The sequence below is a fragment of the Danio aesculapii genome, chromosome 4 (genome assembly GCF_903798145.1).
Source record: "Danio aesculapii chromosome 4, fDanAes4.1, whole genome shotgun sequence".
Lineage (NCBI taxonomy): Eukaryota > Metazoa > Chordata > Actinopteri > Cypriniformes > Danionidae > Danio > Danio aesculapii.
The window spans coordinates 10,836,860-10,853,700 of NC_079438.1; the positions used below are offsets into that span (position 1 = coordinate 10,836,860).

General features: G+C 37.6%; 1 protein-coding gene, 2 non-coding genes and 1 pseudogene across 3 annotated transcripts; 1 reads left to right on the forward strand and 3 right to left on the reverse strand.

Moving 5' to 3' along the window:
* Positions 1–16,841, forward strand: part of LOC130222068 (gastrula zinc finger protein XlCGF57.1-like) — a 110,361-nt pseudogene that overhangs the window by 18,844 nt on the left and 74,676 nt on the right.
* trnar-ucg (transfer RNA arginine (anticodon UCG)) lies at positions 69–141 on the reverse strand. Its single transcript has one exon. It is a non-coding gene; the product is annotated as a tRNA-Arg (tRNA).
* On the reverse strand, positions 713–785 carry trnaw-cca (transfer RNA tryptophan (anticodon CCA)). Its single transcript has one exon. It is a non-coding gene; the product is annotated as a tRNA-Trp (tRNA).
* Positions 8,696–15,286, reverse strand: LOC130222092 (gastrula zinc finger protein XlCGF57.1-like). Its single transcript, XM_056454720.1, has 3 exons — positions 15,260–15,286; positions 14,585–14,734; positions 8,696–10,800 (listed from the first exon to the last, which is right to left on the reverse strand). Exons 2-3 carry the CDS (start codon positions 14,667–14,669, stop codon positions 9,461–9,463), a joined length of 1,425 nt encoding a protein of 474 aa, XP_056310695.1. The 5' UTR covers positions 14,670–14,734; positions 15,260–15,286; the 3' UTR covers positions 8,696–9,460.

Below are 16,841 nucleotides of genomic sequence, written 5' to 3' on the forward strand. Positions count from 1 at the left end.
TGAACCTAGCTTTTGAGGGTAACACTGGATTGTCTTGCACAGCCAACTTAAAAGGAATACATCAAGGACAACCCAGGTGGGACTTGAACCCACAATCCCCAGCTTCGAAGGCTGGTGCCTTATCCATTAGGTCACTGGGCTGTTTTTTACTGCCTGTGAACTGTAATATGCCTCCTGGGAGTTGCAGACACACTTAACAAAAACAACATGAACAAAGAGTAGAGTGGATCAGTTTCACTGAATTTTTTGTGGCACTGCAGAGTGCTACTACAGGGCTTGTTGGTCTAGGGGTATGATTCTGGCTTAGGGTATGTTAGGTCCTGTGTTCAAATCCCGGACGAGCCCTACATCTATCGCAGATAAAGCGGCAATGCTGTGCCTCTGATCTAAATCAGTCTAACATGAACAATTATAAAGACAAAAAAGGAGCGTGAATGATTCGATTGTTAGATTTGATTTTGGATCTTGAACAACCCAACAGCTTTATATGTAAGCACCATTTTTGTCTTTGTACACAGTCTCTTTAGGCACCATGCAGGATTCAAAATGATCTTGCGCGTTAGATATCTCGTTACCCTTTTAGTCATAACAGGTAAAATGCATTAGCATGCAGGAAGTTAATAACATGCAAACACATCTCAAGAAGGTTTTCACAACTTCTGTGTTTCATCCACCAAACATTGCTCTCGACTTGAAGTCAGACCTTCAAAGACGACCCAGGTGGGACTTGAACCCACAATCCCCAGCTCTGGAGGCTGATGCCTTATCCATTAGGCCACTGGGCCACTTTGCCATCCTTTTGTCATGGATCTCTTGTATGCCTTCAACAAGATGCCAATGCATGAAAAACTGCACTTTAGGATCTCGATGCCAGTTTGCATTCCGTCAAATAAGATGTGTGCAACTAATGGTCAAACATTTTCTTTGTGCAATCATCCACATTCGTGTCTCATTGGTCCTGGGGTATGGTTCTCGCGTAAGTTGTGACTGGTCTTAAGTTTCAAATATCAGACAAGGCCACTCTCATTAACTTGAAATCACAACCTTTCTGTAGCTATTTCTTTGTTTACATTTCATCATCATCCACCTAACATGAGATCATTAGTTGAAAGCCACGGGGTGCTTGAAGTCAAGATCTCCCTTACCAGAGCTTAGCGAAACCTTTTAGGTTTGTAACGTGACAGTGAGATGCAAGCAAGATTGGATGAATCTTAATTGATGTGTGCAGCAAGTCTGAGAATTTGAAGCTAACTATTGTCCTCAGATCATCACACCTAAGCTTTGAGTAGACAAGTCAGGATTTTTTCACACAACTTAAATGTAACCCAACAAACAAGATCTAGATGGGACTTGAACCTGCAATCCACAACTTCAAAGACTGATGCCTTATCTATTACGCCACTTCTAGCACTTTCCATATCTGTTGTATGGCTCAGGAAGTTCTTGTAACTCAGAAAACAGCACTTTAGGATCCCTATGCCATATTGCATTCAGACGATCTGGTGTGTACACCTAATGACAAAACAGCTTCTCTGAGGAGTTTTCCATTGCCATGTCTTTTTAACCTAAGGGTATGAACCGAGCTTTTTGAAGGTCACACTGGATTGTCTTGCACAGCCAAATTAAAAGTAACTGCATCAGACAACCAAGGTGGGACTTGAACCCACAATCCCCAGCTTCAAAGACTGGTGCCTTATCCATTAGGCCACTGGGCTGTTTTTTACTGCCCATGAACTGTAATATGCCTCCAGAGAGTTGCAGACACACTTAACAAAAACAACGTGAACAAAAAGTAGATTGGATCAGTTTCACTGAATTTTTTGTGGCACTGCAGGGTGTTTCTACAGGGCTCGTTCGTCTAGGGGTATGATTCTCGCTTAGGGTGTGGGATGTCCTGGGTTCAAATCTCGGATGAGCCCTATGCCTGTCAAACAAAAAGCAGCAGTGTTGTGCTATCTATTGTGTTTCTGTTAATTGGAGCAACTTTTGCTGTGACGTTAGTTAATGAACATTTAGTGGACCTCTGATCTAAATCAGTCTAACATGTACAATTATACAGACAAAAAAGGAGCGGCAATGATTCGGTTGTTAGATTGGTTAATGGATCTTGAACAACCCACCAGCTTTATATGTAAGCACCATTTTTGTGTTTGTACACAGTCTCTTCTCTGTAGGCACCATGCAGGATTGAAAATGGCCTTTCGCGTTAGGTATCTCGTTACTCTTTTTACTCATAACAGGTAATTTGCATGACAATGCAGTGAGTCAATGACAGGCAAACACATCTAAAGAAGGTTTTTACAGCTACTGTTTACTAAATGTTTCCCTCTGTTGTCGAGACTGATTTAGAAACAGGCAGCCAATCAGCTTTTGTTGAGTGCTACAGGCAATCAGCTTTCTCTGAGCCACATACAGGCAGCCAATCAACTTTCGCTGATCAGCATGCAGGCAAATATCCCACCCATGGCGCTCAGTCTGAGGTGGAGAGGGCAGAGCTTTGCTGTTTGCTGTTTAAAGAGCCCATATTATACATGAAATAGGGTCATATTTAGGTTGTAAGGGTCTCCAACAACAGTCTAATATGCATGCAAGGTCATAAAACACTTTGATGGTCTTATAATCTGCATTTATTTTTACCAAATTATCCCAACGACTCCCATATGAATCGTTCAGCGATTCATTTGTTCCCAACCCCCTCCTCAGCGCGAAGCTAATCTGCGCTGATTGGACCGATGACAGCCTGCTGCGATTGGTCGACAGTGACAGGCTTCAGCACGAGACAGAGTGAAATGCCCAGCTGGTAATCAACTATATAAAAGTAGTCACAGTGCACACACGCTTCATAGTGTAAGGCTTTTTTCACACACACACACAACCCTCCTCAGAAGAACTGGGGAGATCGACGCGAGTCTCCTAGCCTCTCCCTCTCTCACACACACACACAACGCTCCTCAGAAGAACTAGGGAAAGCGACGCGAGTCTCTCTCTCTCTCTCTCTCACACACACACACACAACGCTCCTCAGAAAAACTAGGGAAAGCGACGCGAGTCTCTCTCTCTCTCTCTCACACACACACACAACGCTCCTCATAAGAACTAGGGAAAGCGACGCGAGTCTCCTGTCTCCTAGCCCCTAGGCGTCACAAACTCGACCTGTTCTTTTTCTCTCTCTCTCTCACACACACACACACATAAACACACCACGTTCCTACTCAGAACTAGGGAGATCGACACGAGTCTCCTGTCTCCTAGCTTACGATCGCCATAGCAACGACAAACGGCAGTGGAACGCGAGCTCACAAAAGCCTTTAACGTTAAATCCGTAAACAAAGCGGCACGCGTCGCGTTTTTAACGTGGCTTACATGTGATAAGAGAATATAAAGACTAACCGCGTGTACTGTACCAGGTTAACAAGTAACAAAACACAATAAATACATAATTTGCAAGTTAAATGAGGCAACAATTTTAATCGCACTTACTTACACTAGTGAATAAACCTCAACCACTGACTCTTCACAGTTCACAACTCATCTTTGGGTAGAGACTGTCAATATTATCCATCTGAGCACAGCGTGACTTCATTCGACCGGCGGCGTCTGTGTGTCTATGTCTAGTGTTTTTTCTGTGTTAGTGGGCGGGGCCACAGGTTTCAAATCTCCCTGGTTTGCGCGCGTAACTACTGGCGAGGCTTGTGTTTCGTGGCTGCGTCATCACGAAACACCTAATGACTCGTTATCAAGACGACTCGTTTGAAGCACTATGAGTCGACTCTTTTATAGATGAATCAACAGTTTTAAACACTGTACACTTACAGATTTAAGCCTTAGCTGGATATTTCACTTCACTTAGAGCTGTGTTACACACTACATGGAAGGGCATTTTCAAAAACCCATAATATGGGCTCTTTAATTCCACTTATGTTACGGGTGTTGTGCGTAACATTTTATGATTTCTTAATAGGATTCCAATTAGAATTTTTATCATATTTTGGATTATATATATATATATAGGATTTTTTCTTATAGGATTGTTTTATAGGACAAGACAAAAATCCTTTAGGATAATTTCTGCAGTATTTTAATGGGATCCAATTTATATCTTAAGATATGCTTTTCTATTGTCTCTCTTAGCCCACTGTACAATCGTTTTGAATGTATTATGAAGTTTGCTAAAGCTCACCTTCATGTACTTGAGTGTGCAGTATTAGTGCACAAATTTCCAAACAAACATGCCTAGACCAAAAATATATACAACGCCGCCAGACCAAACTGTGGGCTGGCCCACACAAAACAGAAGTCCACTGTGGGCCCATAGCAAATCCACACAAAGTGTAGTGTATATGGCCACACTGGGCGAAGTATATGTATACTGGGGCACAGAATCAGGGTCAGAAGTATGCCCTATGAGCATGCTCTGTGGGTATTTAGTAATTAACAAAATAGTTAAGTCTCACGAATACTAAGTTGAGTCCAGGCACAAAATGTGCCTATAAGGTCCCAATAAAGCACTTAGATTTACTATAGAAAAAGCAGTAAATTTAAATGAGCATCTCTTCAGGGTGGCCACAGGCCAAAATATCAAACATAAGAATCTATGAAGTAAATGCACTAAATTACCTATACATATTTAAAGAAAAATACAGGAAGCTTACCTCTCTCCCTAAACATAAACATAGTCAAAAGTAATCAAATAAATAGGCAGGCCACCCCTACAAGCTCAAACTCTCAAAAATAAGTTAAACATATGAACATTGGTAACAAGTTTGAATGATGATTGTCGGCCAGAGGGGTACGGGAAATCCAGTAGCTCCACTCCCAGCAACGATCGCAGCACAAATGAGCTCGCTGAACTATGCCAGAAGCTCCTTTTTATAGAGATCTCCGAGACCAGCAGCCAATCAGAACACGAGATCATGCCAATACGGGACAAAGAAAAAGACATGCAATAAATAAATAAACTTCAGTCACAACACTTGTAAATAATTATTCCTTTTTAATATGTGAGCTTTTCCACTTGAATATGTTAAAATATTATTTATTCCAATGATGTGAAAGCTGCATTTGAGGCATTTGTGTCCTACATGAAATCACTCTAATGATTTGGCGCTTAAAAACATTTTTAATTTTTATTAACCCAAAACTACTCATGCATTTTGACTGTTATTTTATGTTTTGTGTTACAATGTAAAAGTTATCAATGTTACACACACACACACACACGCACACACACACACAGCTGTGGCTATAAATGTGTGTGTTCTTGTGTTCAGGGCCCTGTTTCCTCACACTGGATCCAAACAAAGCACACACTCGTCTCATTCTGTGTGAGGAGAACAGAGAGGTGAAGAGTGTGAGAGAGGATCAGCCGTATCCTGATCATCCAGACAGATTTGTTTATCATCGTCAGGTGTTGTGCAGAGAGAGTGTGTGTGGACGCTGTTACTGGGAGTTTGATTGGAGTGGAGATGGTGCTGTGTGTATATCAGTGTCATATAAGAGCATCAGGAAGAAGGGAAAAGGTGCTGAGTGTTGGTTTGGGTCTAATGATCAGTCCTGGAGTTTGTTCTGCTTTTCCTCCAGTTTCTCATTCAGACACAATAACACACACACACTGATATCCCAGTGAAGCCGCTCAGCAGGAGAATAGGAGTGTTTGTGGATCACAGTGCAGGAACTCTGATCTTCTACAACATCTATAGAGACACAATGAGCCTCATCCACTCAGTCCAGACCACATTCACTGAGCCGCTCTGGCCTGGGTTTAATGTTTATCCTGGATCATCGGTGAAACTGTGCTGAAGACTGAGAGACTGAGGAGAGATTTACCCATAATCCTCTGCAGGATCAGTCAGCAGCAGTGTGTGTGTGTGTGTGTGTGAGAGAGAGAGAGATTTTTTTGTTGTTGTTGATTTTTTATAAAATACTTTATTACATGATTTTTCATTTCACACATTGTAACTCCACAGCAGATGTAACAGCAGCTCTCCTTCCTCCACATTCCAGACAGCGTCCTTATAACACCACTGTTGTTCAAAGGTTTCAGCATCATTTATGGCCTTGTAATACTTCAAATCTATTGTAATTCTTGATCTTACGAATGCTTTAAAACTCTAAATCTCTTGATCATGCACATCATCTATTTAGTTTCTTCTTGTGATAAGTAGGGCAAGTTTTGCTTGAGCAACTAAACAGATAATGAACTGCCATTTCAGTTTCTGACTATAGCCCGCTCCAGAATAAACTCACAGCGAGTCAAATTCTCTCCACATTTCAGGAAATCTCTGCTCAACATATCAAACTATTGTGTTAAGTGTGTACATTCCAAATAGCACTGATACACAGTCTCTCTATGTCCAAGATACACTTGTCATGGACATTTTTTTTGCATTTCACTTCTAATTTACATTATAGTGCAGGTTTTCTTTAATTATACCCATTATAATAATTATGGATATGCAATATTGGTTGATGTTTTCGAACATGTAACAAGGAACATCATTGAAAAGTAAATAACATAACAGCCATTACCTCATCCATGGTTATACCAACAACTACTATAACACCATTGTAAACATTATGAACCCCACCACCACCTATCCTTGTTGAAGGACGCAGAACAACAGTTATACTAAAAGATACAGCCCTGATATTGTCAACTGTCTGCCAAAAATCAGACACAAAAGTTTTTCTTTTTGGTGGTTGGGTGGATAAGCCTGTTTTGCATTAAATGCAGCTAATATGTAAGTAAAACTGACTTGCAGGGGTCAGAACATGGCTGTGTTGGTGCTTGTGAGGGGATGGCAGTCAGTACCAGAGGGAGGATGCTTTAAGTCCATGTGATTATGCATAGCAGATGATGACAGATGTTTGATATCTCTGCCTCTGCTGATTTCTCTTTTGCACACATCACATATCACTTTGCTTTTATCTGCAGAACACAAAACTTGAGCAAGTTTTTTTGACTGGTGCAGGACCAAGAGATGGCTCAGCAGCAGCCACTCTTTTTTCTATTTGGTTGCTCAATTCCATGTGCCGAGTTTCAACTAAGTTAAGTTAATGAGTGACGAGAAGCTATGCTAAAGTTAACTAGCCTATAGCCTATTGCTGTCTGCAAAAGACAGAGTATTTAAACGTACCATATAACTACTACGTAAACAGAGCGAACATGAGAGCACCTGACTGCAGATGTCAATAATGCAGCTCCCGATCAAACTTCCCTTCCCGCTTCCCAAAACTGTCTCCAGAACCCAGTTAAGGTACAAAAATCTATTGAACTAAAATAGTGATGAACTGAATTTTTTTTTTCCGCTCAGCCGAGCCTACTCATGCGGTCATGTGCTGCAGTCACATGAGGAAACGCAACTTTCTGACATTGTTCTTATATATAATAAAATATTATAAATCGAATCGAATATTTGTTTGAAATAAGTAAAAAATACGCTATTTGTGTGTATTCGAAAACCGTATTCGGGTTCAGCTCCATCCCTAATATATATATATAACAATGGGAATGTTTAATCAAATAACTTATTACTCTTAAATTATTTACCTTAACAATAAGCCTAAAACTATAACCTACACACGACTTACAGACAGCACACAATGTAATCTAGCAGTGCACATGAGCAGTACAATATGTATTGCATATTAATAATAATTTGAATTAACAGATAGCTGAAGTCCTTCAGTAGTCTATTGAGTACTGAAATTAGCATGTAAGCTAACAAATCACTCATGTTCTCATTCACAATAGCGACACTGGGTTTCCCATACAAGGATTTATTTGTAGTATCGTGTGAGTTTTCACATAAACGTATCTTTAAAGGCAGCCAGTTATCTACAGAAAGAAAACTTGTTTCTTTTCTCAAATTAGTCAAAATAAATGTGTAGTGTTTTGAAACCAAAGTCTTCATTTGTTACCCACAACACATCAAGATTTGATCAAGTCAAAATCTCATAACCTGACACAAATCTGATCTGTCGTAATGGCAAATGGCATTGTGTAGTCTGAACAGGGCTTTAGGGAGAGTCTGCATCAGTCGCTCACTGTCATTGCCTTATGGCGAGTTCACACTGAGTTTAGCCAGACTTTCATTCGCCAACAAGTTGTGAAATTGCAGACAAAAGCCCAAAATTGGAGGTAAATCAGTGTTTGTTTACGCAATTAGACAATGTGAATGATCAAAAACACAATGTAAGGGTGTAGAACAGTGTTCCCTGCATCTCCCCAAACATTTTCTCCTCCCTAATCGTTCTAATTCTGTTCAGAGCTGACCATTTGATTGGTAAATTAATAAACTATTTGCAAGGGCACTCAAAAATATGTATGTATTTTTTACTTGTTCAAACTACCTAATTAAAATGAGCTGAAATAACACGATTCTTGAAATATCATTGGGACAACTTAATTTTTTTTATGTTCAATCCACATAAATTTGTTAAGTGTTAAGTTCATTTAATTTGTGTTGTGAGAACATGAAAGAATTGTGTAGAACCCTGCAGTTTTTACAGTGTGTGCAATGAGCACAAATATGGATATCGGTTCATAATAAAGTTGAAAAACATTGTCAGATTTTGCTGTATTTGGCTTAACCATTCTTGGGTGGCTTACCAATGTTTAGATGACTCTAATACATAAAATAAGTAAGCTGACCAAGTTCTTATGAAAAGAATACTTTATTATAGACAAGGAATAGTGCAGATCCTCTGAAGTCGTCGGTCTTCAAGTAACTTAATCCAAAGTACTGCCTGCGAGACACTACTTTGTAACAAAGGATGTAACCCCTCGGAGATTACCCAACTGCTATGGTTGGGTCACAACTTTTGAGTCCCTGTAGGTCATTTGGTTCACACCTTTTCAGATGCAGATACTTGTTTGCATGTGAAACAAGCCACACAATCTATCAACATATAGAGTTATTTTGCCTTCTTGTAGCCCGGTAGCAACTCTCACAACCTAGTACTGGACTGTGAGCCCTGATCTACACTACAAAACAGTTGTCAAAATCTTCACCCCTCTTCAGCTATTGAGTTTACATCTTCAGGTGTTCAAAGGGTTTCATTATCAGTAACTTGATATGTATTCAAAAGTTCACACTTGTTTGGCATGCTGCCCCGGGAGAGAGCCCTAAGCTCATAAGATCTTCGAGGCCTGGGCTCCCTCTCGTAAGCAGGGGAGTTTGAGGTCAGGTAGATCTTGATGAACTCCCCAGACTTGTTTCTGTTCTAATGACACATATAGGAATGGCTAAAGAGAGATATACGGCTGACTAAGAGCTCGACTATTGTGCCAGTTTAGAATGTTCAGTTTACTTAGCTCGTGTGTTTTGGACTGTGGGAGGAAATATGGGAACCCAGGGAAAACAAAAATAGTTTATAAATAAACATCACATGAATGAACAGCCAAACTACATGAACAAGCAGCCGTTTTGAATATACCTGTGTTTGTGTGGACAAGGCCTCATTTTTGAGGACGCTGCTCTCCATTGTGAAGCTTCAGGTGAGTGCTGAGGCTTCTTTTATGTTTAAAGCCCTTTCCACACTCAATGCATCTAAAACGATCCTCATCTGAGTGAGTCTTCATGTGTTTGTTAAAGGAGTCTTTGCGTGTGAGACTCTTTCCACACTGATCACATGTGAACTCTATGGTTCCAGTGTGACCATTCATGTGGTTCTTAAGGCTACCTTTGGTTGTGAAGCTCTTTCCACACTGAGCACATGCAAACGGCTTCTCTCCGGTGTGAGTTATCGTGTGGTATTTGAGTGTGTTTTTACATCTGAAACTTTTACCACACTCTGTGCATGTGTAAGGTTTCTCTCCAGTGTGAATCCTCATGTGGATCTCAAGGTCGTGTTTTTGACCAAAACTCTTTCCACACTGTTCACAGGTGTAAGGTTTCTCCCTAGTGTGAACTCTCATGTGAACATTCAGGTTCTGCTTTAGATTGAAACTCTTTCTACAATGTTTACAGCTGAAAGGCTTCTCTCCAGTGTGAATTCTCATGTGCAGTGCAAGGCTTCTTGCATTATAGAAGCTTTTTCCACACTGTTGGCATGTGTACGGCCTCTCTCCAGTGTGAATTCTCATGTGGGTTTTAAAGCTTTGTTTTTGACTAAAACTCTTTCCACACTGTTCGCAGGTATAAGGTTTCTCCCTAGTGTGAACTCTCATGTGAACATTAAGGTTTGGCTTTTTTCTGAAACTCTTTCCACACTGTTTACAGCTGAAAGGCTTCTCTCCGGTGTGAATTCTCATGTGGGTTTTAAAGTCTTGTATTTGACCAAAACTCTTTCCACACTGTTCGCAGCTGTAAGGTTGCTCCCTAGTGTGAATTCTCATGTGGACTTTAAAGGTGCCATTTTGCCTAAAACTCTTTCCACACTGAGGGCAAGAGTAAGGCTTCTCTCCGGTATGAATTCTCATGTGCTCTGCCAAGTTTCCAGCATGATAGAAGCTTTTTCCACACTGTTGGCACATGTATGGCCTCTCCCCAGTGTGAATTCTCATGTGCCTGGTTAAGTTTCCTGTACTATTGAAGCTTTTTCCACACTGTTTGCAAGTGCAAGGTTTCTTCCTAGTGTGAACTTTCATGTGAACATCAAGGTTTGACTTTTGACTGAAACTCTTTCTACACTGTTTACAGCTAAAATTACACCCAGATTTGGATTTCCGAGGTCTTCCGTGTGATGAAGTCTTTTTAGTCAGTGTAGGTTTTTCATCAGTCATTATTTTTGGGGGTTTCTGCTGTTTCTCTTCTATTTCATTCTGTTGATGAGTCTCTTCTTTCAGCACCATCAGGTCTAAAAAAAAAGGTTAACTTTAGTATGAAGGCTCAAAGTGACAAGCAAGAAATGGATGTTTTCACCCAAATATTAAAATGACCTTACCATTTACTCTCTGTCATGTGGTTTTAAACATTTCCTTTATTGTGGAACACAGTAAGCTAAGTTTTTTTATAGATTTTTTAAAAATATCTTCTTTATGTGCAAAACTGGAATATCACATAAAAGATGTGCAAATAAATCAGCGTTTCCATCCAATGAATCAAAGAGAACAAAATCGTCACTTCCTGATTAACTGGTGCCAAATACCAACAGTAAAAGCAGAATTTACTGCGATAGAAGAAGCTACATGAATCTTTTCTTTATTTAATAAATGACTTTCACCTCAGAGGACAATGCCGACACACAATGAACACGTGGTGACGTTTGAAGCCCTGAGACGCAGAGAACAGACACTCTGGAGGCAATTAATAATTTAATAACATTAATACTGAAACGGTTCAGACGTTTTAGAATGACCAAAACAACATTTCAGATGTTTTACAATGTGCTCAGCCTGCTGATTTGTCCATTCACACACATTTTCATCATCATATGATCTCTTATAACAAACCTTTTTTAACACACATACTGGAATTTGTTCAGTAAAAGTGCTTGCGTAGTTTACCTAAGTTTATCTTCTCTTATCGAATAAAAAGTTTGTCCTTTTCAGTTATGCGCATGTTTTTATGCCTATATTTCAAAAGTTATGTGCATCATGACGTTTCCATCAACCAATTTTTTATGCTCATAGCCTATCCAAAATGCACATAAAAATAGGTGGCTGGAAATGAAAGGCTAAGCGAGAAAAACTGCTTCATCTTTAAAAAAAAGGGGAGGAGACCGACCGAAACTCAGAGTTTAGAGAATAAAACCTGCTAATGACCAGGTTAGTTTCACAGAGTAAGTGACCACGGTGACTGACTCCGAGTTAAAGTTACCTCTCTTTCAGAAACAGGCTACTTAAACAAGTGTCTTCATGACTACACATACAAAGAAAAATAATACAATTAGAAATTATGACTTTGCAACATCAAGCAGCTTTAGGCATGGGCCAATATAAGATTCTGACGGTATGATAACCTTGAATAAAAATATCACGGTTTCACTGTACTGTGATTACTGCTCTAAAATATATTCTTTTTAAATGTCTGGGTAAAAAACAAACACCACCCTCCCCCCTTTAAACACAATATATTTTCATTTGAGAATTTTTTTAAGTATGTTGGAGCAGTAAACATGTCAGGCTGAATAATTCAAATGCATCATTGACTTCTGCTGTCTTCATTTGTTTCAAAACAGATTTCTTTACAATTTAAAACGGCATCTTTGGATATCTTTTCTGCTGGAGATACTGTTGTCCTGAAAAATGTAAAACAAAATGTAAAAAAAACCTTACATATACAGTAGAAAATATTGGCGGTTTTAAAACCTCGAGTTTTTTTTCAAACCGCGGGATACCTTGAAAACGGTTATCGTCCCATGCCTAAGCAGCATAACACTGTTTTTAGGATCTAAAAATTCATTCCTTGAAAAAAGTCTCAAGCAAAAAGATTCCAATGGCGCTGCCTGCTGGTACGTGAAGAATATGGTCAATACTGACGAACTTTACACTCATATGTTTGCATATCATCAGCATGCTGTAATTCATTTCTTAAGCAGCAAAAGTCATTTTTAGACTAGTTTGTTGGCCAGTTGTAGTCAGTGCAATGCTAAACGTTATTGTTCCACTATAATTTGTTCATTTTGTCTCACGTCATCCCACAGCAACATCATATAGTTTAGAATACTGTACAATGTTTTATAACAATTAATTATTTTTGTGTCCATTTCATACTGTAAACTAGAGTTTCTGCAGGTTTCACCAAGATAAATTTAAGACTTTTAAAGACATTTTTAAGACCATTATGACTGAAATGTTAGACTCATAAAGGGCTAAAGGCTAAGGAATTTTTCAAATGGCCCAGATGGAAAAGATTTTTAATTGCCCTATCAAAAAATAATATAATTTAATACATTTAATAACACAATAATAAATGAAAAAAAAAAAATATATATATATATATATATATATATATATATATATATATATATATATATATATATATATATATATATATATATATATATATTTTTTTTTTTTTTTTTTTAATTAATTAATTTATTGTTTTTAGATATTTCTTAGCAAAAGATCTTAAATATTGTGTAAAAATAAGCAAGCTCTACTTGTATCCACACACTTTTTTCCAAACTAAACTTTCTTTTAAAAAATAATAAAAATGAAAAAATGCTTTAAAAGTTTTAAAAACTACAATAACCTAAATCTATGCACAACAATCTGTCCAGGTCGATGTCCTCAGCAGTAAATACATGGAGCATGTTTAAACAAATGTTATTGTGAGGAAAATAATTAAACCATTATGATAAATAGAGTTAAAATGATCTTTTTAAATAATAAGTTGAAAGTTTTATTGAGATGGATTGTTGGTGATTATATGGGTTTTGGCCAGATTGGGTAGCAAAACATAAACAAAGTAAAATGAGGACTTGTTTAAAATAAGATTTAAGACCTACAACACAATATTTCAGTAAATTTAAGACTGTTTAAGGCCTATCTAATTTTTTAATTTTGGAATTTAAGACATTTTAAGACCCAGCTGAAACCCTGTTTAAACGCAATAGCCCTGGTAATTAGTTATTATAATAATGATGTAATTCTAACTCAAATACTATCTGTGAGAACTAGTAGAAGAAGTTGATGAAAAATGGGAATTGTGATCAATATGACATATGCAAATGGAAAGTACTAAGCCAACACTATCACTGTAATAGCAGATATCTTCTATAAGAATACTGTAGGTCAAATATTGTCAGCTCACTCAAACTTTTTTAATTTATTGTTTTTATTTATTTTATAAAGCGCCAGTGCTCAAGGACACTTTACAAACAGTAGGAGAACAAGTAAAGCAATAACTTTACTAATACATAATAATACTAATAATACATAAAATAATGACAAAAGACATGAGAACAAGTGACGAAAGAAACTCATTCCTGTCTTTCAATGGCTGTTTCCATCCACCTATTTTGCATATGCGCATAAAAAAACGGTTGATGGAAACGTCATGCTGCGTATAAATTTTGAAAATGCACATAAAAAACTTATGCGCATAACTGAGTAGGATAAACTTTTTATTAGATGAGAAAAGATGTGCATGAATCACGATGGAAACACTTTTACCGAACAAATTTCAGTATGCGCATTAAAAAAGGTCATGTGATGATATAAATGTGCGTAAATGGACAAATCAGCAGGCTGAGCACACTGTAGAACCATCTGAACTGTTGTTTTGGTCATTCTAAAACACCTTACCGTTTAAGTATTAGTGTTATTATATTATTAATGACCTCCAGAATCAAGAGCGTCTGTGCTCCGCATCTGACACCTTCAAACGCCACCGCTTTATGATGAAGAAAAGATTGAGGCAGCTTCTCTTATCGCAGCAAATTCCATTTTTACTGTTGATATTTGATACAAACGCTGCTTTATTTGCACGTCTTTTATGCGATAATCCAGTTTTGCGCATAAAGTTTATTTGCCTTTTTGGATGGAAACATAGCTCCTGGGTGTTTATGTGCATTTAGGAGAACTAGGCAGCACACTCAGGGCTGCAAGATGGATTTAATTTAGTATTCTTATTATTAAAAAAAAATCTGAATGAGGATCAAATGACTGAGTTGGTCTTTAAGAATGAAAACCAACCTGTTTGTTCCTGCAGATCTTCCTGTTTGACTGTGAACGTTTCTTCAATCTTTAGGTCTTCAGTCTCCACTTTAATAAACGCCATCTTTAAAACAGTGTGGAGATCAGTTGCTTCAGCAGGAGTTTTTCTCTGTGTTTGGACACTTTATCCTGTTTAAAATGAACAAAACAATGAACAGAAACAAAAAACTTCTCTTCAACACTTGCTACAACAGTTTCTTTAAATGAGAGTAATTAACAAAAAGAAATCAGGTAAGTCCGAGCAAGAAACAATAGCCACAAATGAGCTAATTAAAACTAGTACTCCATTTCTCCATTTTTGGAAAGACATTATGCTATTTAATAAATTAAACCTTCATTAAAACACTTATTACACACATCTCTGTAATGTTTAGGCATGTTGTTTCTTTATTGTTTTGTTTGTTTCATTTACTTTATTGTCTGCTTACAGAAATGTTGTAGCACTTTTTTTGCACAAGACAAATTCCCTCTCTGGGACAAAAAGTTTATCCTATCTTTATTCAAACAATTGTCCTCATTACTGTGAGTAAAGAGTACTACGTTGCATAAAGGGTTAAATAATATTGTCAACAGCAGGTACATTATTTACCACTAAATGAAAAAAAAAGAAACTTTAATCAATCGCTTTATAAGTGTAAACACTTCAAAACAAACCTTTCTCCAGTTGAATCACAACGCGGGAGCGGCGCGGGTATATGACGTCACACATCACGCCAAAATAAAAGTCTTTTATTTTAACCTTTTTTTTGCCACTTCTTCCTCTTCTTGTGTTTTTTGGCGGTTGGCAACCAGCTTTTGGAGCATTACCGCTAGGATCTGGATAGAGTGTGATTCAGGAGTTAACTAACCCATGTATTTCTTATAATGAAACAAAGAGCTACAATATATATGCACATGTATAAAAAAACATATATATATATATATATATATATATATATATATATATATATATATATATATATATATATATATAGTTTTAACAATACTTTTGATTTCTGACTTGCTGTATTTTATGTTAATGTCTATCGTAGTTTTATGTGCTGCTTGTTTTGCCAACTTGTCTGCCATCTCATTCACACTGACCCCTATGTGTGCTAGTACCCACAACAATGAGATGATAACTCCTGATTTTATGAGATTATTTCCCATCTGCACTATTTCGTAAATGATGTCCTGCCGCGACTCTGGTACTAAATGTTTTATACTCATAAGTGCTGAACTTGAATCAGACGCAATGACTGCTTTAATTGGTTTATTTTCCTCAACCCACTTTAGAGCCAACCATATCGCTACCAATTCTGCTGTATACCACTGCTAAATTATTACTTTTGCAGCTTCAATCTTTAACGTTGGAATACTGTATGACACTCCTACCCTTTGTCCAATTCTTGATGCATCTGTGTATATTTCAGTTGTTTCATTGTATTTTTCCTTTATATAATTTTCTTCTCATTTACTGTCAATCTCAGCTCTTGTTTTTCTTTCATTATTTCAAAATCAACTTCCAAATCACCAAGCAGCCATGTGGGAACTACTGGAAATACTATAGTGGGCGAAATTGTTAGTGTGTCTTTTTCCATATCATTTATTTTACTTCATATTATCCATCCATAACCTTTAACATCCTGTTTCTCTCGTTCTTGGCACTGCATCAGAACTGTTTGTATTATGTGATTGTTATTATGACTTTTCAACTTTGCCCAGTATACTACTGCCAGTTGATCCCTTCTAAGGCTAAAGGCATCTCTACCATCTCAACTTGTTATGCTGCTACCGGTGTGGTTTTCATGGATCCACAACATACTCTTAGTGCTTAATTTTGGATTTTATCTAACTGTTTTAATGTATTAGCAGCTGATCCATACACCATACAACCATAGTCAATCACTGATCTTATTAACCCTGTATAAATTGTTTTTAATGCCATTCTACTAGTACTTAAGTCTACACCACATAGGCACCTCATCACATTTAACACTCTCTTACATTTGTCAATCATTTTCCTAATATGTGTGTTCCATGTGAGTCTCCTATCAAACCACAGTCCCAGATATTTAAAAGATTCAACATTCTCCAACTCTTTACCCCCCACTCTCAATTTTAATTCCCCTCTTGTTTTCTTTTTGGTAAATAGCATTACTTTTGTTTTTCTTGAGATATTCGAAATCCCCACTTAACTGTCCAATCCTGCACTGTATTTAATATCTGTTGCATTTTCTTCACTATAAATGTTGTT

Coding starts and splice junctions, on each gene's coding strand:
- LOC130222092 (XM_056454720.1), bottom strand. CDS start 14,669: ATGGCGTTTATTAAAGTGGAGACTGAAGACCTAAAGATTGAAGAAACG. Junction 10,801..14,584: donor AGATCTGCAGGAACAAACAG/GTTGGTTTTCAT, acceptor CTTTTTTTTTAG/ACCTGATGGTGCTGAAAGAA.